Consider the following 24,809-nt stretch of genomic DNA (forward strand, 5'->3'; position numbering starts at 1 on the left):
CATGATCAATCAGAAGACACACTGTGTCACAGACAGAGCTGCACCGGTGAGCAGAGAGGAGCTGTGTAGAAGTTAAGACAGCTGATATCACCAAAGTTTCAATGAACATCACAGTTTTATGATCTGTTTCTTTGGTGATAGCAGAGTTACATCAGTGAAAACAGTTATGTTCTGGATTTCACTCAAGGCGATGTGACGGCTTTTAAATCAGAGATGTGCTGCACACAGCAGCATCTGTCCTGTCTGTTCACTGCAACTCTGCATTGAGATTTCAGGTTTTATAACTTATACAAAAGTAGCAGTGACAGTAAAACTATGATGCTCACATGTAGTCCGTGGATCACATGCGTGCCGAACCGTAGAGGGCGATCCGTACGGGACACGGGTCAACTGCGATCCGTTGCAGCCCCCCCCCACAGATATATGTATGTATATATGTTCATCAATCACTGAATATTAAAATGATTAATCAAAATCAGTTAAATGTAAACGTTCGTGCTCTTTATTCAGAAAATCTACCTGTCACATCTATGTTTCAGGATCTGATTATTATAAACACAGATGTTTAATATTAATATTTCAATATTTATCATCACAATAACAGTGTTACATACATTGATAGCTGAAAAAAAAACTCATAAAAACATTAGAAAAATACATATGTTGGTTTGGTGCTTACCTATGTCCTAAACATATAAGGAGTAAACATTTATAATCATCACATTAAAAGTTACATACGTTGTTTTTGATGCCTATTTGTTTCCCAGATATATTAGTGTGTGTGTGAATGGGTGAATAAAGGGCATTAACTTAAATTACTTTGTAGAAAGGCGCTTTATGAAGTTCAGTCCTTTTCCTTGCATTAGTTCACGAGGCAGTTTTGCCACATCCAATATGGCGGACGCGCTGACGTATCGTAGCAATGGGCCAACCCGCTCAATGGGGCGTCTATGTATATATGTCTATGGTTGGAGGAATTTAGCATGTCAGCTGCTAGAATGGAGTCATAAAATCCATAAACAACGTGTTTTGAGAGGAAAATGTTAGAAGAGAAAATGAGAGTAAAATAATCTGATCAGCTGACATCTGGATAAAGTATTCACATCATTTAGTTCAGTACAATCACTAATACACACTGAAAATACTCCACTACAAGTAAAAGTCCTGCATTTAAAACCTTAATCAAGTAAGTTTTTAAATGCAGGACTTTTACTTTACTTTACTTTACTTTTTAAGTATGTAAACATTATCAGCTGTATTTGGACTCTACTGAGTGACCTCTTCTAGTTCATCCAAGAATTTTAGTATGAAAGTTCAGTGTCTGCCATTGGACACAACCAAAGCTGAGGTGAAAGAGGTTACAGATGATCCAAGGATGTTTGGAAAATACAAACTGACTCTTTGAAACAAAGAAGTGGAGTCTGTGTCAACATTACTGTGTAGAGCTGTTAAAGTATGTCTTCAGTGGTGTTCAGTGGTGAAATTTAGCTTCATTATTGTAATTTTATCTGTAAATCAGAAAAGAGGAACAACATCACAATACAGTGACAGCTCTGCCTCCAGCTGGGAAAATACTGGCATCATCCAAGAAGTTAATATGTAATGTAAAGAAACATTTAGGGCTCTACCTTATGGTAATCTAAAGCATATGGTTAAAAGGGTTTTGATTTATTCAGGGCGTGTCCAATTTCACCTTTGCCATCTTGCGCCATGAGTGCACAGGGCAGGATTCACCTTATCAGCTGCACACAAGTGCCTTGATGAATTGTTTTGGGTGTAACATGCAATGAAGCAATCAGAAAGTCAGCTCTCAGGTCTGAGGTGATTTCAACCTCAATGAGCCGTGCACAAGATACCAAATGCCCCTGACTACACCTTCATTTTCAGACCTCCTGCCCATGAGTACCCAGACAGGTGCAAGTTCATTTGCTATTTTGCAAATGTGGGGAAAATGACAACTGTACTGGAGTAAGATAGCAATGCTACTTGCATCATTGCCAGGTGCAAGACAAGGCCCTTAATGTTAGAGGCAGAGCCAGTCATTAACCTTAGCCTCAAAGAAAGTCAATAACACTACTACTACTGAAAATATTTTGGGACTGTAGGTGGTGATGCTGGTGACCAGGATGGTGTGTAGGTAAAAACAGAAGCCTTAGAATAAGTTCATATGTTAGTGACAGTGACAGGATGGTATTTTTTTATTCTTCTGACAGTTTGGGGGGATCTTGGTTCATGAGGTTTATATAGTGTTGGGGGACCATGTTTCCAGCAGGTCACCGAGTCATGTTTCAGGTCTACCCAAAAAATCCTGAACACAGAAATGTGAACAGTTTAGTACAGTTCAGTACTACATAGCTCTGACTGTTTTCAAATCTTTTCAGCAAATAATTTGTTACATGTAGAATGTGTTTAAAAGAAAAACTCCCTTTTTCATTTACACAGACTTGAAACTTGTGAGCCAACTGAATATTTTCCATTAGTAATGTAATACATTTTATTCAAGTTTTAAACAATTAGAATGATCTTCTCTTGATCGATCTGATGATTAAAAACAATCAGATTTTTTTTTTTTTACCAAATGGCATCAAAAGAGAGCCACATTTCTGACACTGAAAACTTAGTCACATGAAACATGTAACAGTGTGTCATAAGCAGAGTGTCTCTAGCTGTCCTCACTATGTCAAGAGGTTTGCCTGTTACAAGGTTTAATAACCAAGAGTTTGATATTTTAAAATACATTTTCCAACATAATTGAAGAGTAAAAATCAAACCTCTTCAAAATACAGTTTCTCAAGAATCAAACACTTTATTCAAAGCTTTACAGATCTCCCCTGGATGCATCTGGCAGTTGAGGTGGCATTGCAGTAGGTGCTTCACCATCTGTTCCCTGATTGAGATGTACAGCTACTGTTTGAACACTAGATTAATAAAGTCTTTTCCCTTCCACCCGTTCTACGTCAGTGTCTGTATCTGGGTTCTCGATCCAGTTCCTCATACACGTGTGTAAAGGTAACACTGTGTGAGAATCTGTGGGTGCGTCTACACTGGAGGAAAAGTGAACAAACCAGTGAGCCAGTCCTTCTCGTCTGACAGCTTCTCTCAGTGTTTCAGATGGTCAGAGCTGTGACTCACTTCAGTGTTGAGCAGTTCAGCAGCTAACTGACACATTCAGTCTGTGGGGACACAGGACTGGCCCAGTTTATCATCCTGTCATTGATTGTTCTAACAGCTGCTCACAGATTTCATCATAGAATTTCAGTATTAAAGTCCGATTTCTGCAATTTATATAATCAAAACTAATGTGGAAGGGTTTACAGATGAATCATGATCAACTGCATGAATTGAACAAGGAATGCATTTAGGTAACACGACATCATAAAGACTACTGTACTGTAGGTATTTATATTTTGTAGTGTCTTATAAGCCCATGAGGGCTGGGCACCTTTTGGTGCATGACACTGGAAAAAATAAATTACCTTACCTTACCTATACTGTTTAAATGTTTCTAAAGAATCCAAACCTGAATGTAGGAGATGTTCTCCTTAACAACAAGGATGTTTGGAAAATACAAACTGACACTTTGAAACAAATAAGTGGAGTCTGTGTGAATGTTACTGTGTAGAGATAATAACCGAGAGCTGTTGGAGACTGTCTTCAGTCTTGTTCTCCTGGCTGTTGTGGAGTAAAACTTTGTGTTTGTGCACACTGGATACACACAGCTGCATATCAGCAAAATTGAATTTAGAGTTGAATTGCCATTCAAATTTCATGTGACAGTCATGTGACATGTTTCTTCTTTGCCCTGCTGGTGACATGAAGTCACTTAGACGATCACTCGGTCTCTGGACAAGGCCAGCTCGCCATTACATTAATGGGGATAACTTAATGTTAAAAGGTGAGTTTATATCTATAGCACCATTCAGACACAAGGCAATTTAAGGTGCTTTACAGGAGCATAAAAATACATTAAAATAGAACATTAAGATTGCATTTGAGATTATAAAACCAAAAGCTAAAAGCAAACCAATAAATAGTTAAATTGCATATTTAAAAAAGCAAACATAAAAACAAAAGTGAAAGCAAACTAATATGTAAAAACAGTATCTACAGATGATCTTAACAGGAGTTCTGTATCTACTTTGCTGTAAAGCTGCAGTAAACAGTCATGTTTTAAGCCCTAATTTAAATGAGCTGACAGTTTCAGGTACACAGGAGGTTTGTTCTACAGGTGGAGGGCAGAGAAACTATAGTCACCTTCATCTTGCTTGGTTTTGATCCTGGGAACACTGAGTAAACCTGAGAGGTCTGAGTCTTTCATAACATACAACTAAATCAGAGATGTAATTAGGCCTGAGACCATTTAGTGTTTTATAGACGAGTGATAGGATTTTAAAATCTGTCCTTTGACACACAGGAAACCAGTGCAGTGATTTAAGCTCTGGTGTAATATGCTTCATTTTCCTGGTGTTGGTGAGGACTCTGGCAGCAGCGTTCTGGACGAGCTGCAGTTGTCTGATTGATTTTGTTCTCAGACCTGTGAAGACACTGTTACAATAGTCCAGCCTGCTGAAAATGAAAGCATGAATATGTTTTTCTGTATCTTCCCCAGACAGAAATCCTTTAATTCTTGCTATGTTTTTAAGGTGGTAGTAGGCTGACTTAGTAATTGTCTTTATGTGACTGGTGAAATTTAGGTCTGAGTCCAGAATGACACCAAGATTTCTGGCTTGATCTTTAGGTTTTAGTGTCATGGATTCAAGGTGAGCACTCACTTTTGATCTTTGTTCTTTAGGGCCAAAAACAACTATCTCAGTTTTGTCTGTGTTTAGTTGTAGGAAATTCTGGCACATCCATGTATTGATTTCATCAATGCACTTATTTAACAGATGTAGGGGACTGTAGTCATCTGGTGACACTGTAATATAGAGTTGTGTGTCATCTGCATAAGTATGGTAGAAGATGTTGTGATATTCCATAATCTGAGCAAGAGGGAGCATGTAGATGTTGAACAGAAGAGGACCAAGGATGGACCCTTGAGGAACTGCACATGTCATTTTTGTTCGCACAGATTCATAATTGCCAAGTGACACAAAGAAATCCCCATCTTGTAAATAAGATTTAAACCAATTTAGCACAGTGCCCAAAAGTCCCACCCACTTTTCTAGTCTGTCGAGCAGAATCTTATGGTCGACTGTGTGGAATGCAGCACTGAGGTCCAGTAATACCAGAACTGAAATCTTTGATGCATCACTGCTCAGATGAATGTCATTCAAAACTTTTACAAGTGCAGTCTCAGTGCTGTGATGTGCTCGAAATCCAGACTGAAAGGCATCCAAGAAATTGTTTTGCACCAAGAAGACATTAAGTTACTGGAAAACAATTTTTTCAATGATCCTTTCCTAAAAAAGGTAGGTTTGATATGGACCTGTAGTTATTTATTACTGAGGCACTTAGGCTTTTTTAAAAGAAGTTTAATGACTGTGGCCTGACTGAAGAGAACGGTTGACTATCTGTAGTATATCTGATGCTATGCAGAAAAACATCTTTAAAGAAGCTTGCAGGCAGAGTGTCGAGGCAGCAGGTAGTGGACCTCAGGTTCCTGACTATGTCTGTCAAAGTTGCATCATCTAAGGGGTGAAAAGAACCAAATTAACTGGAGCAGTCTAATGAGGCACAGGTGAAATAGCCACTGTGTTGGAGACTGTTTGTCGTATCTTTAAAATTTTATCTGTGAAAAAAGAAGCAAAGTCTTTGGTGCATGCTTTGGTGGATTGCAGTTTAGGAGGGACTGATGCTGTCAGTAAATAAGGTCCATGTATTATTGTTATTTTTGTTGATAATCTCAGAGAACACGGACTGTCTTGCTTTTTTTTTTTTTAGCTCCAAGCTATAGATGTGAAAGTTCTCCTTATAGATGTAATAATGAATCTGGAGGCATTTTTTGTTTGTTTGTTTGTTTGTTTTTTACCACCTGCGTTCTGCTTTTCTACATTCTCTTTTTTGAGCTTTTACCAGTGTGGCATTCCTCCATGGTGCTAAATGGAAACCTGGATAGTAGAAAAATGCACTCAAACTCTGTAAGATCAAGCATGCTGTGGAGAGTAATCCCTTGTAAATAAAGAGGTCTGTGACAGGGTTTTTCACATGATCAAATGTTTTTAAATGTTTTATTTAGCTGGACCATTATGAGAATTTCCTCAACCTCTAACAGTCAAACCGTTAATCCCTCAATTTGTCTGAGCAATTAAAAATCACCAAATTTGGAGATATGTGGTTTTCACTAGACAGCCCTCATATATTTAACAGATCACTAACCTTTAACAGTGGAATGAGCGAGCATTTCAAATCAAAAAGAATTATCTTCCTTGTTAGAAACATAGCAGGAGCTCCTGCTTCTACAAAACTTCTATTAAAGCCACACATGGAGAACGTGCCTCAGTATTTCTCATCACACACAGCAGTGTCACTGCCAAAAAGAAAGACACATCAGTATCATGTTATAACATGAAAAGTTTATTTTTAGAACAAAATATGATTCATGTCATAACAAGATATTTTCATTATTATGACATGCAACTTATCAGACTATAAACTTTTCCTGTTACAACAATACTTGTGGAAATATAAAAAAAATTATTATAACTCAAGCTTATATCTTTAGAACATCATGTTATAACTCCACTCAACTCAATTCAGCTTTATTTATACAGCACCTGTCATACAAACATGCAGCCCAAAGTGCTCTACACAGCACAATGAAAACAACAGACAGGAAACAAATAAAAACAAGCAAAGAATAATAAAAATCCAACAACACAACAATAAAATTAAGGTTATTAGAATTAAGTAAAAGGAACACTGAGAAAAAGAATAATATAATGACCCAATGATTGAGGTTAAAAGACCAAGGTTATAACAGGACTCCTTAATTAACAATTAAAAGGCAGACTAAAAAGACAGGTCTTTACTTTCCTCTTAAAAATACTGAGAGAGCTTGCCGATCTAATGTCCAAAGACAATTCCACAGTTTAGGGGCATAAAAACAGAAGGAACTGTCACCAGTACGTTTGTGGGACACATGAGGAACATTTAAAAGAACAGGACCTCGTGATCTGACTGGAACATAAAATGAAAGATCTCTGATGTACAGCTTTAAAAGAAGACAATATCTGTTTTTACAGTGTTAAAACAATAAGTTATCACATCATATCATGCTATAACAGGATATAACAAGATATAACAAGACATAAGTTAAATAGTATATTCATATAAAAAGACAAGTTTTAAAAGAAAAGTTATGCCGTTATAACATGAAATGATACTAATCCATTTTTGTTGCTCTCACATGGCAGCAGTGTGTGTGTGTGTGTGTGTGTGTGTGTGATACCTCTCCTCCCTATTAACTGTCTCAACACTGTCTCTCTGTTATCTGACTTTTAAAGAGTCGAAGAAAGCGCCACAGCGAGCCCTCCCAGTCATCTCCACAGCAACTGTCACGTGATTTCAGCTCCAGCGAAACATGACAAGTCGCCTAAAGAAGTCAGCCTCGCCGGAAGTTAGTGTTTCCTTCAAAATAAAATACTCATCATACGAAAGTCACTATCTTGCATTTCTGTCTGTCCTAGAGGAGATGTCTATCTGAAGTAGTTTACTCTTTTTAAGCAAAGCCTTCTAACACAATCTTATGATTTTAAGCTATATCTCAAAATGTGCTTTTCTTATTATATATTCTACAATGTATATTTAAAGGATTGCAGGATTTAGTCGCATCTAGCAGTCCACCTCACCTCATTCCTCCTGCCAAGCAGGCAGGAGAACCAATAGTGGCCACAAAACTCACAAACGGCCCCTTCTAAAACCAGTTTTTCCTATTCTGGGCTACTGTAGAAACATGGTAGTGCAACATAGCAGTCTCCATAGAAGACCACCTGCTCATTCTAAGGAAACTAAAACACAACTATTCTTATTTTCAGGTGATTATACACTAATGAAAACATACTTATGAATATTAAATTTGATTACTGCCATATTCTGACAATATATCCCCCCCAAATCTGACATTTAGACCTTTAAGACACATTTTTATGTTCTGCCAAAAACTTAATAATGTGCCTTTAAAAAACAAGCTTGAGAAATAAAGGATTATTGCTATTACTTTTGTCTTAACTTAATTTATATAATGCTATTGTTACACAATACCCACATATTTTTCCAGCCCTGTTAATATGGTGTTATTCTGTACCCACCATACCCGTAAATATCAGATTAGACCTTTTCAATTATACTTAAATGGTGCAATATACTGCTTTACACTGGCATCAATACTGCATTTATTTATTTATGCTGTGCATTTTAACTAACCAGTACTCTTATTTTTTTATTTTTTTTTTTATTGCACCTTAACACACTTATTTCAGTTTTATTTTTATGTTTATTGTTAGAATATTGTACATATTATAGTATAATACATATATTATTAACATACTTCTTGTTCTCTTTGGTTATAATTATCTATGTTTATATATCTCTGTAGTGAAACCCAATCGCAATCAAAATACTTGACTCTTTTATTTTGAAGGCCTCCCTCCTTATGTTCCGGTCTCGTGTTGTTTAGCTTACTGTTTGTGTAGTAGTAGTTGTCTTACATCACTGACAGTCCGTGTTTGTTTGTCACATGAAACATGTAACAGTGTGTAGTGAGCAGAGTGTCTCTAGCTGTCCTCACTGTGTCCTCTCAGTGTCTCTCAGCCGCAGACATGTCTCTGTCTCTGGGCTGGCTCTCGGCTCTGGCAGCGGGGTTTTTCTCCGCTCATGTCTTACAGAAGCTCTGTTTCCCGTACTTTTGGAGGGATGTGTTTTTCTTGGTGAAGGTGTTGAGGTACGGAGTGAGGCTGGAGCTCAGCAAACTGACGTCCAGCGTGACCACGGTGCTGGACATGTTCATCCAGCAGGCTCAGCGCTTCCCCGACAAGCCGTTTGTCATCTATGACGGAGGCGTCCACACCTACCGAGACGTGGAGACCCGCAGCAACAGGCTGGCCAACGTGTTCCTCCACAGACTGAAGCTGAGCAGAGGAGACTGCGTCGCCCTGCTCATGAGCAACGAGCCCGACTTTCTGTGCGTGTGGTTCGGCTTGGCGAAGGTGGGCTGCTCGGCGGCTTTCCTCAACACCAACATCAAGAACAAGTCTCTGCTGCACTGCCTCAACTGCTGCGGGGCCAAAACTCTCATTGTTGGAGCAGGTAACACTCTTCTCCTGTAACACACCACTGTGAACAAAAACAGACTACAGGCTACAGCTGTTCTCAAATTAATTTTATTTAAAGGGACAGTTCACCCCAAAATCAAAAATACATATTTTCAGATGGTGAAGTAGGGATGTGCCATATGTTATCGCTCACAATATATTGTTATAATTTATTTTAGACCATAATTAAAATGCTAACAACTGATTAATCATTCATTTCCTTCTCATTAATTGATTTCCTGATTTTCAATATTTTTCCTTTTTTTTTTTTTTTTTTTTTAATGTTTTTTCTCTTATTTTAAGTCAGAGTTTAATTTTCTTTATTCAGCATATGACTTGGTGCGAATTACTGCCACATCTATTGATTAAATATCCATGAATACAATTAAACAATTAACGATTAATCATTTCTCGAAATGTGTGTTGCTGCAGCATTTTGTTTTGTTTTTTTGTTTGTATGTTTTTGTTATCATTGGCCTGTTTGTGATCAGATCACCTGATTGGCTACTAAAATGCAGATGAAAGGTTTGGATATTAATTCAACTTGTACTCAGTACTAGGTAGATTGCAGCTTGTAACGCATACTTAAATATGAGTAAAAGTACAGACATCTAAAAAATCTACTCCTAAAAGTACAAATACCCCCCAAAAGTACTTTATTACAGTAATTTTAGCATTTGTAATTAATTTCTTAGTTCCAGTGAGGGAGGTGACTTCAGTAGTGTTGAAGTGGTTTAGTTACAAAAGATCAGATGTACAGTAAACCACAGTAACATGTAAGAGGTGCAGAAAGACTAACAACAAACAGGTACAATACAACAAACTAATTTCAGCAGCTCAAGCAGAAGTTGTGTTTTAGATAAAAATATTTTTCAGTGTTTTGTCATATCCTCAAGAATATCTTTATCACAGAATACCCTGAAATATTGTGATATTATTTTAGAGCCATATCATCTATCCCTATACTGAAGTTTCATATTGGTCTATAGTGAAGTTTCATATTGGTCAATATCGATAATTATTGATCAAGAAGGTTGTGATTGATTACATGTTTTGTACTCCAAGGGATGGAAGTGGCTATGGTGATAAAATGACTGGACACAATATTTTTGACCAAATACATGGATATTGTGACAGTATAGGGATGACTGTTGGTGTTTTCACAAAATCCCCCAATACTGACTATTATGACTAACTGGGTAAAGACAAATAATAGAACAGCTAGAACAGTCTGGTATGGTCAGAAAATGGCCATCACTTTATTGTAATTCAGCCTTTAAAAACAGGAAAAGACAACATTTGTGTCATATCATGATTAAAACATATCCAAAATCTATCACAATATATAGTCTCATGTCACGATATGATATAATATAAATATATTGCCCAGCCATATTCACAACCAGTGTCTTGTTTCAAAAATCATGACCCAGTTACTGAAGATAATCCACACACCTTGTTGTGATCGATCAAATCACTAAAGAATAATTTTCCACCTAAAATTGGAATTGATGAGTTGATATTAAAATTTTTTTAAAACTTTTTTGGTAGGACATGATTCAAATTCTCAAGAATAGTTGAATATAACTTGCTGATGTCCTCTAATATTTTGTACAGTGGAGATTTGCCTTCTAGACACGGTGTCTGCTGTTGCCTGCTGACAGTGACAACACAGATAATTGGACCGACGCTGTTAAACAGTGGCCCTCAGTAACTGATGAGGGTTCATTTTAGGATAGAGATATTAACGTTCCTCAAATGTTACGCAGTAGTTAGACGCTGGGGAATGGATAATGGACAAGAGAAAAAACAGACCACCTCTACCACATTTAAGTGATGAAGTACTGTGTGATACATATTAAAAATATATATGAATTCACATTTATTATTCAAGATTTTCAGGAACAAAGTTCCCTTCTGTTAATATTTTGGATCCACTATGACACATGGTGGTCCTCTGTCCACTCAGTCAGTCTCTGTAAACTCAGACAGCAGCACTTGTGAAGTAAAGGCTTGTATATTTTGCATTCCATTTTCCATCCAAAGTTGAAATGTGACAGCAGCCAAATTGCACAGGTTCTTCTAGATTTCCTAGACATTATTGTCAAAAGTAAGATTACATAAAAATAAGTGTCAAAGTAGAAAATTTTAAACTTCTTATGATGGCTCACATTCATTTGCACTCATACTATAGGGAGACGTGGCTTGTTTAACTTCCAGTACTTCTATAACCTCAGTGCAAGATGCTACTAAATCCTACACACTGGTCCTTCAGTTCATGATTAAAATATTTATCAGCTGCTGTCTCGTTGGTATTTTATAAGCTTGTGATATGTTTTTGATTTTTTTCAAATCAAATTCTTAAAGCTGTGGTAGGCAGTTTATTTTTGGCATCATAAGGCAAAGTTGCGTAATAACATTTAAGAATAAAGTTCTCTGAGAGAAAACTAGATTTCTGCTCCTCCTCCTCTTGGCTGTCTTCATGCTTTTGAAAATCTCACCCTTGACGGGAGGCAGTGGCCAATCACAGGTCAACAAGCTAGGTGATTATCCATCAATCCATCCATGCATCTTCAACCGCTTATCCAAAATCAGGTCATGGGGGTACCAGTTCCAGCAGGAGACCCCAGACATCCCTTTCCCCAGCTAAATTAACCAGCTGTGACTGGGGGATCCCGAGGCGTTCCCAGGCCGGGGCAGAGATATAATCCCTCCACCTAGTCCTTGTTCTGCCCCGTAGCCTCCTTTCAGCTGGGAGATAGGTGATTATTGATTCTCATTTCCAAAGCATCAGTAATACATGGCCTTGAAATGTGACACAGCAATCAACTATCTTTCTCTAAAACTGCTTACTGCACCTTTAATCTGAAAAGTAGCAAGTAAACTGTCAGATAATGTAGTGGAGTCAAGTAGTTAGTGGCTCTGATCTGAGTCCTGCTGACATCAGTACAGGTCACTGTGATTCCAGCCTGCAGGTCATCACTTATCATGAGCAATGTGATGTAGGGCTGCTCGATTTAAAAAATATATATATATTGCAATTACAATATGATTTGCAATATTAGAGGTAATGATAATTTTTACATTATTATTCTTATTTTGACTGAAAAACATTGAAACGACTATGGTGTAATTTTTTTTGCAGGAATCTGTACTAAATGAAGATTTTTTTTAAGTCTGTAGAATCTGATGTGTGATGTGTTCATTTAGTTTTTTGACGTACTTTGCCTTTACCAAATATTGCACCTCCTGCCATTTGAAAATTGCTGAAAGCCATATTGTTATTTCAATAAAATTTGATTAATTGTGCAGCTCTAATCATAATGTTGCTCTGTGTCTGCTGGATGTGCAATGAGGCAACATAATATGTTAATAGATTAACAATCTTATAAACCCACATAGTCTCAGACTTTCACTAACTGTTGCTTAGTAATTAGTCTGTGGGTTTTTTTTCACTGTTTTATAGAACCCAATGAGATGTCTTCACATTTCTTGTTTTGTCAAAACAACAGTCTAAAAATTCAAGCTCTTCAATAAAAAATAATACATTTAAATAGAAATGAACAAAATGTAAATAAAACAGAGGAAAGGTGCATTAAAGACATTAGAGACACATTAGAGAGGTGAAAAGCGAGAAGCAACAAATATTTTTCACTTAGGGGTGTACTCACTTTTGTTGCCAGCGGTTTAGACATTAATGGCTGTGTGTTGAGTTATTTTGAGGGGACAGTAAATTTACACTGTTATGCAAGCTGTACACTGACTACTTTACATTGTATCAAAGTGTCATTTCTTCAGTGTCGTCCCATGAAAAGATATAATTAAATATTTGCAGTAATGTGAGGGGTGTACTCACTTTTGTGAGATACTGTAAATGTCAGAGCATATTTGTGGGACTATGCACATTAGGTCAACTGTAAAGTTGAGCCCGAAAGGACCCAAGCCCAACAAAATTCTGTCCAAACCCGACCTGGCCCAGTCCCTCATTAGCATATTTCAGCCCAAACCTGATTACAGCCCGACATTTTTCTTAACAAGCTTCACCTCTATGCACCAAACAGTATGAGCTGGTAGTGACACTGACAACACATGGTGAGAGCTTAAATTGGAAATGACTAAATTGGGGAGAAAAATAATACAAAATTAAAAAATAACAAATAATACAGCCCAAACCCAATGTAAGCCCCATGAAATATGTGCGTGAAATACAGCCTGACCCGACCCAAACCTATCAGGTCCCATCTGGTCAGGTTTGGGCACAGATCTCTAATGCACACACACACATTTTAGAGACAAATAGTGTACAGTCATTTTTACACATACTAAACAGTTGATAAGCCCACTGAATAACATGTAGTTTAAAGATGTTGTACACTCAGTTATTTATTATCTAAATAGTGAACTCCAAATGTTCCACCAGATCACTGCTGTTGTTTTCAAACTCAGGTGTGAATTGTGAACTTATTTAGTGAAGGATCTGATTTCTGTTTGTTTGAATCTTCCACAGACACAAACATGACTTGATAGTGTTGCTCTGTGTCTGCTGGATGTGGAATGAGGCAACATGGGGCCTGATTAACTAAAGGTCTGCATGTACCATCACCTGCAAACAAATGTGCAAACTGATCTACTGTGATCTACTGATCTACAGTGCGCACTAAGGATTGTGTCTTTCAGATATACAAGACAGCACGTGCTGTCTGTTTAGTATGTTTGCCTTAATGAAAATGCAATATGGGGTGTTTCTACCCTAGTGTGCAAAATACTGGGAGGAGAAAATGCAAATATGTTAATTTAGCACACACACTGCGATTTACCAAGCCTGAAAATAATTAGCGGTGATTGTGTCTGTATTTAATATGTTTGAAAGGAAGGCATTGATCAGCCTAGCGGTGCGCGGCTGGCTGCTGTTATTGTGGCCAGGAGGAAACAATCTGATTTAAAGTCATTTTTCTTGAGCTGTTTGGGGGATGCATTTATTTTTATTTTCATTCAATAATCCTTAACACAGAAGAACAATGTGATTAAACATTAATTTATTGTAGCCTATTTGCAGCCAAATGAAACTGAACTTTCACAGCCACTGAAGCCTAAGAAAAATTAACACTGACCTTTATTATGTCCTTTTATTTCCTTCTTTTCACCAACATTACATTTTTAACTGAGGTTTTCTGTCAGGTTGCGTGCCTCTGCCCCTGCACACTCCTCGCGCGTTGATTGAGAGACCTCACCACTGCCTGTAACCCGCATTTGATCCCTCTTAGTAGGACATTTATTGCCACTGTCAGACCAGACAGTGCTCAGGCCACAGAGAACACAGCTCCTGCGCAATGGATTGTTTTTTTTTTTATTCATTTATTTATTGAAGATAGTTGAAGAAGTTTTTATTAGAAGCCAATTTTCCTTTTGTTTTTGCCTAATGTCTTGCCATCTTCTCTCAATTTCATCTGTTGTTCTTGACTTTTTTTTTTTTTGCTGTAGCTCAACAACATGTTTATCTCCGCTAACACCTCCATGAGATCAAATTTAATTTTGACTTTGACTTACTTCTGTCTCCACAGTGTTTGCACATGCTGTCATTTATGCATTTATTCTTAGTAGATCATCTGCAAAATGCACACCAACCAAATGTGCAATGTGTTCGAATGCACACACACTTTAGCACTCTTTATTTGGGATCTTAGCAAATCAGGCCCATAGTGTGTTAACACATCAAAAATTAACAACATTGTTAACACATTAACAATTTTAGAAACGTACATTGTTTCAGACATGACTTCTATGAACTGTTCCTTAGTAATGTGTCTGTGCATCATTTTCCATCATGTTCTATCAGATCACTGTTCTTGTTTTCAATCTCAGGTGTGAAGTGTGTGCAGATTTAGTGAGGGATGTGATTGTTCAGTGTGGGAGTCGATCCTGCTGATATCCTGCCAGGAGCTCCCTGCTGCACTAACGTGTAATATTTGCTGTTATTTTTTTTAAAGATACAGCGATCTGAAATGTAGCTGAACCATATTCAGCTTCAACCCTGTTTGCCTGGAAGTTTGTACAGTTAATAGGATTCATCATGCTGCAGCCATGTGACAGGATCTGCATTGGCTCATCATTGCTCAACCAAACAAGCATGATATTGGTCAGGGCCAGTGTCCTGACTCTAACCCGAGTGCAACAGGAGGAGGATTCAGGGAATAGCTGGAACAGTCAGACACTGATAAGAGGAGATGAGGTGACATACAGGAATACTGAAGCTGTTGTTTATGACAGCTGTGGGGATGAGGTGGAATCTTATTCAAAAGCAGAGGAGCCTGCAAACTGAAATATATTTCATCATTTTCTAAAAACAGATGGGGACCAGAATAGAGCTGCAGCTACTGATTATTTTAGTAATCGAGGATTTTACCAATTATCAATCAAATGAATTGAGTAATCCAATAAGAAAATGGTTCTTGGCTTTTTCTGGCATGCAATCGCTCAGATGCTGGAAAAAAGTTCTGAGAAAAGATGGTTTCACTCTTCTCTCAACAGCCTTCAGCAAGAGTTTGATTCATTAAAGTTAGCCCGTGTTAGACGTGATAGACAGATAGTTCATACAATCAACCACCTGACAAGTGTTTTTAGGAAGTGCCTGCCCTTTTCCAAACAGTTTCTAAGGACGACTTCCCAGATGGTTCTGTGTAACAAACCATCTGATGTGTTAGCTTAAGTCACCAAATTAGCATCAGCAAACTCTTGTTTGTTAATTTCCTTACATTAATCATTTTCATTTAAGTTTTCACCTCCCTGCAGTAACCCCCCGGAGGCCCACCCCACAGTTTGAGAATGACTGAGATAAGAAATACTTTAACTATATTTATTTATTTATTTGTCCAGATAAGTTTATTGAAAACCAATTCTCATTTACATTGATGACCTGAAAGTTGTCTTATTTTCTCTTTTGTATATCTACTAGTGCTCTCAAATAAATAAAACCACACCAAACCCCCTGAATAAAGCTGCTGTTTTGGATTTTAGGCTCTAATTGCTACTTACATACACACATAATTGAGGAATAAGTTTGTGTTTTAAAAGAAAGATGCAAAACGCTGCTGCAAATCATTTATGCATATGTGTCAGACAGCAGCATATGGAACCATGAGTCTGACCCACAGAGACGTCATGTCACTGGGTGAGCAGATAACACATAGCATCACTGTTCCTCCACACCTCACTTCCTCTACACGGTCAAATTCAATCAAAACCACAGCGTCAATTTCTTTTTGCAACTACTAGTCCTTTCACATTAATAATATCAAAATGTAAAGATACACATTGCACATACATCGTCTCGTATTGTATAGTGACAAGGCTAAATTGTATCGTAAGAAATTGTTAGCTATTTAAAAATTGCAAAAGTAAATGAACATTGAATATGTATCAGATCCTTCTCAGTCAGTGAGATACACAACCCTGATTGATACTGAATATTTGAAATTAGGGGTGGGAACCTTTGGGCACCTGCCGATTCGATTACGATTAGAATTCAGGGGCTACGATTCGATTATAAAACAATTATTGATGCACTTTTTCACAACACACATTTCTTTTTGTCTCACTGAATAAGCATTCATCACTTGCAATTTTTAAAAACAGTGCATTTGTAATAAGAAATAAGAGTTGAATTCATTTCCATATATACATATATATATATATATATATATATATATATATATATATATATATACTCTGGTACCAGCTACACTTACTCACTCTCTCACACTGCTGCTGTGCCTTCATAGTCCTGCCTCCTCTCACTTACTCACTGTGCTGTTTGCTCATCACTCATCTCATTTGCTATATCCTTTGTTACACTTATCTTTTAATAAAAATGTAAAATTTTATGCCCTCAGTGTTAATGAATTAAAAAATACTGCAGCCTAACTGACGCTTCATTTTATTCTTACATATTGATATCTGTTCTTAACTACCCAGTTATCATTTTGTTCCAGCATGAAATGATCCCATACTTTTGAAACTTTCTGTCATTTTCTCTGGCCTGTCTCTTCTCTTTGCTCCTCACTGTTCTCTCTCTCTTCCTCCATTCTGCAGTCTGCACCATCAAATCACATCTTCTACACATCACATGTCCTCAGCATAAGTGTGTTGTGTGACAGTAATAATCAGCAGTACACTCACTTTTTTCTTTTCAGAATTAATTTTTCTCTGAATTGATTTGAACAAACCAACAAAACCAGTAACAATGGATGGATTTACAGATTATCATATTCATAATCAGGGCTCCAACTAATAGGTATTTTTTATTATTGATTATTCTCTTAGTCATTTTCTCAGTTAATCAATTAATTATTTTGTCCACTACCCTAATATATTAATTTAAATGTCTTAAAGAAACTAGAAAATATTCACATTCACAAGTGTTTCTTGCAACAATTATTTTCATTACTGATTAATCTGTCAGTTTTCTGGCATTCTCTCCATTAATCGAGTAGTTATTTGGTCTATATAATGCCATCAGATGTTGATCAGTGTTTTGAGTCTGATGTGACAGAGAGATAAACATCATGACACGATGCATACGTATCAGTGATGAGGCTTTACCATACTGGACAGCAGTGTAGCCTCTCCTCTCCTCTCCTCGTGTAGATTTGAGCAGACAGCCTGATGAAGTCTCTTGGGTAGCTCAGGATAGCAGTAATAATAATAGATGACAGAGCGTCAGTCTCACACTAGTGAAAGGGAAGAGTTCTAACAGTGTTTCTCTAAGCTCGGTTTTACAGTGACTAATCTGTCCATCTCTTTGTCTGATGTTTACTATTTGTGCCTGTTGTCTACCTGGAAACACATGTAACCACTGCAGTAACTGTGACATAACAGGCTTTTAATGAGGTGCTTTCACTGATTAATGCTTATTTCTCCCTTGTTTTCCATTCCACTTTGTTCCAAAACATGAATACAAAACCGTAGTTGATGTAAATGTTGCTCTGTTTTTAATTTGGTGAAACCACGGCCATGGCACCCTCTTTGTGAACACTGATCCAGAGTTTATGGTTTAGGATTTATTGTTCAAAAGGTATCCTTCATCACTATAGAGCCACCACTGAGCCAAATACTGCATCTTCTGGTCTCTGTGGCAACAATAAAGACTTTATAGCCACGTTTCCACCTCAGGGACATTCCCTGGGGATTGGGGGGACTGCAGGGACCAGGGTCTAAATTAATTGGGATAGTTTTGCCACCTAAAAAAGGCACACCTTAAAAAAACAACAACAAATTTTTTACCTTTTTTTTTGTCTTGTTGCATCTTTTCATCTTGTTACATCTATTATGTTGTTATGCGTCTTGTTACTTCTTTGTCATATATTGTTTACATCTGTTGTTTGTTACATCTGCAAAGGTCTTCTGTTGTTATTTAGTCTTGTTATGTCTTTTTCATCCTGTTGCTTTTGTTTTCATCTTATTACTTCCTTTTCAGTCTTGTTGCATCTTTTTTGTCTTGTAACAACAATTACATTGTTTTTCATATTGTTACTTTTTATCGTATGTATTTTATGTGTTTTTTCATCTTGTTACATCTCTTTGTCTTATATCATTTTTCAGTCTTTTCCGTCTTGTAACATCTGTTATGTTGTTTTTCGTCTTGTTGCATAACTTTTCATTTTGTTATGTCTTGTTGCATCTGTTATGCACTAACATGCACTGAAGGATACGCCAAGAAATCATCCTTGATGCAAAATGAAATCATGAATAATTCCCCTCAAATACATTAAAACTGCCCTACTGGAGTAGGGAGTACATATATTTGTGTACAAGTGTAGGGAGGAAAAGTAAAGATTTGTCAGAAAAGTAAATTTATTTATTTATTATTATTATTTATTAGTTATTATTTGCAGTTAGGTCCCACCTTTTTGTCAAAGGAGTCTGTTTATTTGGAGAGAGGGATATTTGCTTTATATAATAGTGGTTTCATACCAGAAAAAGGACTGTCTGACAGCAAGGTGAAGCAGTGAACATATAAATAGAGTCTACACTACTGTCAGTAATACACTGACTGTAGACAAGTACCTCATATAACCCTACTTGAAAAGATCAGGGGCTGATTTCACAAACATTCTGAGAATCCTGTCAGAAAGCTCAGCTGAGCCTAAAAACTTCTACCAAACACAGACAATAACCTTGTAGTTTCCTGAAAAGTAGTTCCTGGGACTAAAAATTCTGGGTAATTTGTGTAGAGATGTGGCTCGAATTACCAAAGTTGTCTCTTTAGGAGTTATTATGTGTCAGTACAGAACTTTTTAGAGTGTAAAGACTGTAAGAATTTGCTCTGGTCATTTATCCTCATTATTTTGCTGATTTATAATTCCCGCAGGACTCGTCTGGAAGCTTTTATGGATTCATAGATGTTCAGAGTCGATTGTTTAATTATCATCATTATCTGTGAGTGATGATCCAGCAGTGCATATATGCAGTACATGATTCATAATAATGACCAACAGAGCGGAGTGTTACACTGCTCTTATTTTTTTTTTCGTGACTGTGGTTTGTTGACTTCGTGTTGCATCAGTGAACACGTCTCCATGTGTTCTTTGATTCAGGACAAACACAAAATGTTGTACACACACATTTACAACCAAGTCCTGGTCAGGAGTGTTGCTGTATTGTGTAACACTTCCTTTCTATGTATGTGACCTTGCCGTGAGGTTCATGACAGTTTGCACGGTGTATCATTACAGTCTTTAAGAAAGATATTTGCACACACTCATTACAGCTGCATCCCTAAAATACTCACAGTCCCTTAGTGCAGAGTTTGCATGAAACATTAGTACTAGTTGCACAATGTTTTATGATATAATATCATATATCATTCTATATTATTAGTTGCGATGTCTCTGCGTCACACAGTGTTTATGCAAGTAGAATTCAGAAGTCTCCTTGTCCTAAACTATGCCTATGCTGTCTCCCTCTCACAGATGTAGCAGAATGTCTGGACAGCATTCTCACCAGCCTGCAGGAAGACAACGTCCAAGTGTGGACCATGAAGAACCAGAGTGAGCACACACAGGTGCACACTCTGCTGGATCAGGTCGAGGCTGCCTCCGACCAGCCTGTACCAGCCGGGTTACGAGTCTGCACCTCCCTCAAATCCCCCACCCTCTACATCTTCACCTCTGGGACGACCGGTGAGTCTCAGGCATTTCTACATTTAGAGTAAACATTCCTCTTCAAGCCCACCAAACCTGCTTTTCAGACATTTTTCATATATTCTGCCCCAACTGAAGTGAGAGTAATTTAGATAAGAAGAAAGCCTCATCTCTCATTTGAAGTGAAATGTCTAATGTTTTATTGTTTAATTTCTCAAAATATGTGAAAAGTCTGCCAAGGGCTTAATGGGCACCAAATGTACCCTATATGCTTATGGATTAAATAAATATATATTTAAATTAATATTCTAACACACATCTTATTGAAAAAAAGGACTTTTAAAAAATATGAGTAGAAATATGCCAAAAAAGTTTTTTGCCACTTCTTCTGGGATCATTCACACATGCAGCCTTTCCCAGAAATGTTCCAGCATTTTCCCGTGAAGTGGACATTGAAAATCACCGGAAGGTATACCCAGTAATTTTCTGAGAACTATGTGTGAAAGATGCTTTAGATCACTCAATATCTACAAATCTGATTGGCCTTCAGTAAAAAGTGTCTTCTACTTAACAAACAGCTTCATTTGGAGGCACATCACACAGCATTAAGCTCACAGCTGCTCATGACTAAACTCAGTGTGACAATTCCTTACAGTGAGCTGTTGTAGCATTTTTTTTTATTATTTATTACACAAATTTGTTCCACAGTTTAAAGCTGGGGTAGGTCACATATTTTTCACATCATTGGGGAAAAGTTACATAATAACCTTTAAGCATATTGCAGCTCAAGTGGTCTGAAAGACAACTAGACTTCTGCTCCTCCTCTTGGCTCTGTTTTCAGAAAATCTAACCTGTGATGGGAGATTTTGGCCAATCACAGCTCGGTAAGATAGTTTGATAGATTATTGGGTCTCATTCCCAGAATGACCAGGGAAAGAGAACCATCAATCAACTATCTTTGTCCAGAATCACCAATCAGCTTTAACCATGTCTAAGAATAGATACAAATAGTCAAAAATCCCTCCAAAATACCACATTAAGGCTGCTTTCACACAAAGTACAGACCAAGGTCCAAATCAAGGGGAATTTTTTAAAGGGCGTTTTCACACCTACCTTGTTTGATCCAGACCACAGTCTAGACCAAAAAGCAAGACTTTGGTCTGGTGAAAAGAGGTGGTCTCAGTCTGGATCAAACTGAACCATGGTTCAGGAGGTTTCACACATGCAATATGGTCTGGACCAAACTGAAAAGTCTGAATGTCTGGGCCAAACGAGGTAGGTGTGAAAACACCCTAAGGCATCAAGACCCTGGAGAACACCAGAGAAAAAAAGATCAAGCTGTGATTTGGTATCAAAAACTGCACTTTTCAGTGCCTGATGGTGAGCACTTCTGTTCTGTTGATTGGTCACAGGCCCCCTTATTGTCAGTCTACGTAGGAAGGCCATCCATCCTCTGGGGTCAAGTATCGTTTAAAAAAGTACGCTTAAAGTGATACCAATATCAGAAGAGTACTTCATTGAATATTTTTTAATTTACTTTTAATTTATTTTATTGAATTTTTTTAAATTTCCATACTTTTGAACAGTTTGGTGGCATCTCAGCACCCTGAACCGGCGACTCCGTCAAATACACCATGTCATGACTTCACCATCACAAACTTTCTGTAGTTGTCGGCTGTAGCTGCAGAAGTGGGCCACTGTCACTTCACATTAAATTGAAGTTGGCTTGCAGTCATTGGCTGTGAGCAAAACCATACAAATAGTATGTTTTTTCTTGGGATCTGGGCACAAAAAGGATTGAATGCAGGTCTTATTTGGCTGGAGACGTTTTGATGCTACTTGGTAATGGGTGTGGAGTGTCACGATATTACATTTTGTGATACTGTAGTGATTCTCAAGACACTGTATCATGATTGTGGAAAGATTTGTGGCAGTGGTTCATTTTGTGTTGCATTTAAACCACTAAATAGCAGTGATGTTACTATTTTTCCTGTTCTGATTGCATGAAAACGTAAAGTTTTTTTAACAGATGTTATACATATGGTGGTTTGTTCTTCATACAATGAAAGTTTTCCTACAATTAGATTAAATAAATAGCAATATACCATCTTGCTTACAGTATCACAATATATTGAATTGTAACCCGTGTATCATGATGTGTATCATATCACCAGATTCTTGCTAATACACAGCCCAAGTACTGTGTTATTTCAGGTCGATACGGTTAAGATATTGAGTAGCATTACTCAGCCCCTGAATGATCCGGGTCTGTAGTTTGTGCTTGTTTGATGACGCTGTGATTATCCTGGAGGTCACTATAGGTCATTTTATATAGAGAGGTCAAGTTTTAAAAAATGGTCTCACTACAGTGAAATGGTTACTATAGAGACCAGCATTATCACACATGAATACAGCCGGACTCATTGAATCCAGAGGAATCTCAGCTTTCCAATCAGACACAATTCATGGTTTTCCAATATTTTTTAGGGACCCTAGTATGCAGGGATATTCTAATAACTAGGTGAAAATGACACATTTATACTGCATGCCTCAAACTGTGATTAGCTTAAAGTGGGTGTGTGTCTAAAGAGGAGACTCTTGGGTTCCTATAGAACCCATTTGCATTCAGATATCATGAAGTAAGAGTATTACTTGGTCAACTTCCTGACAAGCTAACAGGACATGGTTAGTACCAATGGATGCCTTAAGTCATCTAGTTTCATATGATACTAGTCTTCACTCTAGCTTTAGACCACTACAGCCTCTGAAATGTCAGTGTCAAAGTTGAAGAGGTTCTATGTTAAAACTGGTTCAGTACAGAACTGTTTCATTAATATATCAGAAAATAAACTGTATTTAGTTTCACAAAAAAAAGTCTGAATTTACCGTGAAATAATTATTTTGCAGAAAGACACTAAATGCTTGTTTCTACTGGACGTCATTAGCCTGTCAGAACAGTAAAGCTTTGACTTCAGCTAATTCTGTTGTCTTCACCGTCTCCATCACATGCACATTACTGTGACCTGGGAGAGGTTTGAAAACAGAGCCAGAGCTTTAAACACAGGGGAAACACAGAGGGTGATGAACATCAGGTGGTTTAGTGTCATGACAAGACAAAAAGGATGACATTTTCTCCGAAATCACAAACCAGTTAACAGCCACAAAATGATTATGATATTAGTAGAATTACAATGAAAATGCAGCATTGTGTGACACTGTTGTGTTGTCATGAAGGTATCACATGGCTATGCACACTGTCCTCATGTTAATGTTGGATTAACGGAGCAGCAGTGCAGTTGAAATGGACAGAAAGTATCAGATGTGTTCTCTGCGGTGTCATGTGATGCAGTATTATGTCTCTGAATGTTCACAGGGCTCCCCAAGGCTGCAGTCATCACTCACCTCCAGAGCCTGAAGGCAGCAGCAGGTTTTTGGGCGTTTGGGGCGACTGAAGATGAAGTGATTTACATCCCTCTGCCGCTCTACCACAGTGCAGCTTCCCTGATTGGTATAGGAGGAACCATCTACCTGGGTAGGCCTCCCAATATCTGCAAGCCCAATTCCAAGTTGGGATGTTGAGTAAAGCAGAATGCAGTGATTTGTGAAATCATTTCGACCTATATTCACTTGAATACAGTACAAAGACAAGATATTTAATGTTCAAACTGATAAACTTTATTTTTTTTTGTAAATATACATCAGTTTTTCTTTTAACAACACTCAGTCAGTGTTTGGGAGCTGAGGACACTAATTGTTGAAGTTTTGAAAGTGAAATTCTTTCTTGTTCTTGCTTGATATACGGCTTCAGCTGCTCAACAGTCCGGGGTCTCTGTTGTCGTATTGAAATCTTTATTTGTCATTACACAAGTGCAACGAAATGACCTTTGGTTACAACCCGTCCCAGAGGACACAGAAGCACAAAGACAGTACGAATAATTGACGTGGGAGGACAGGGACAGGAGGACCACGATGCAGCCGATCCCGGCGCTCTACTTACTTAGATGAAAAACAAATGAAAACGGGAGGGGGGGAAGAGGAAAAAAAAAAAAGGCGAGGCGTTGAGTTAAGGGTAAGGGTGAATGTCCCAGAAAGAGGTGGTGGTCGGAGCATCTTGTCTGCAGAAACATCCAGGAGAGTGGAGAAAAAAGCGTCCTTGAGAAGGCCGTTATGTCTGGGAGCCGATGGAGATAACAGTTTGTTTTGGGACGGGCCGAAACAGGAATTTTCCTGTCTGCCCTTGAGTCTCTCTGAGTCTCCCGGTGGCTTGCTTCAATATGTCCGAATTGGTGGCCAGATTCAGCCGAACCGACAGCTTCTCCAAGTTGGTACCCATCTCGCGAAGGAGCTCAGGAAACACATCCAGTTTGCGATTGAGCTCACAAATCGCTTGAGTTCGAGTGCTGGCAGCCCTGCACATTCCCTC

At 37.8% G+C, this 24,809-nt stretch overlaps 1 protein-coding gene across 1 annotated transcript in view; it reads left to right on the forward strand.

Annotated features, from left to right (window-relative positions):
- Positions 1 to 8,597: 8,597 nt before the first annotated feature.
- slc27a6 (solute carrier family 27 member 6) overlaps positions 8,598 to 24,809 on the forward strand; it is a 42,534-nt gene continuing 26,322 nt past the window's right edge. The window contains exons 1-3 of the mRNA XM_084746510.1: positions 8,598 to 9,243; positions 20,216 to 20,425; positions 23,760 to 23,918. Of these exons, the coding sequence (XP_084602636.1) occupies positions 8,757 to 9,243; positions 20,216 to 20,425; positions 23,760 to 23,918 (856 nt within the window). The 5' untranslated portion in view covers positions 8,598 to 8,756. The remainder of the gene's footprint in view (positions 9,244 to 20,215; positions 20,426 to 23,759; positions 23,919 to 24,809) is intronic.

This window comes from Lutjanus erythropterus, chromosome 20, assembly GCF_056507025.1.
Source record: "Lutjanus erythropterus isolate fLutEry1 chromosome 20, fLutEry1.hap2, whole genome shotgun sequence".
Lineage (NCBI taxonomy): Eukaryota > Metazoa > Chordata > Actinopteri > Lutjaniformes > Lutjanidae > Lutjanus > Lutjanus erythropterus.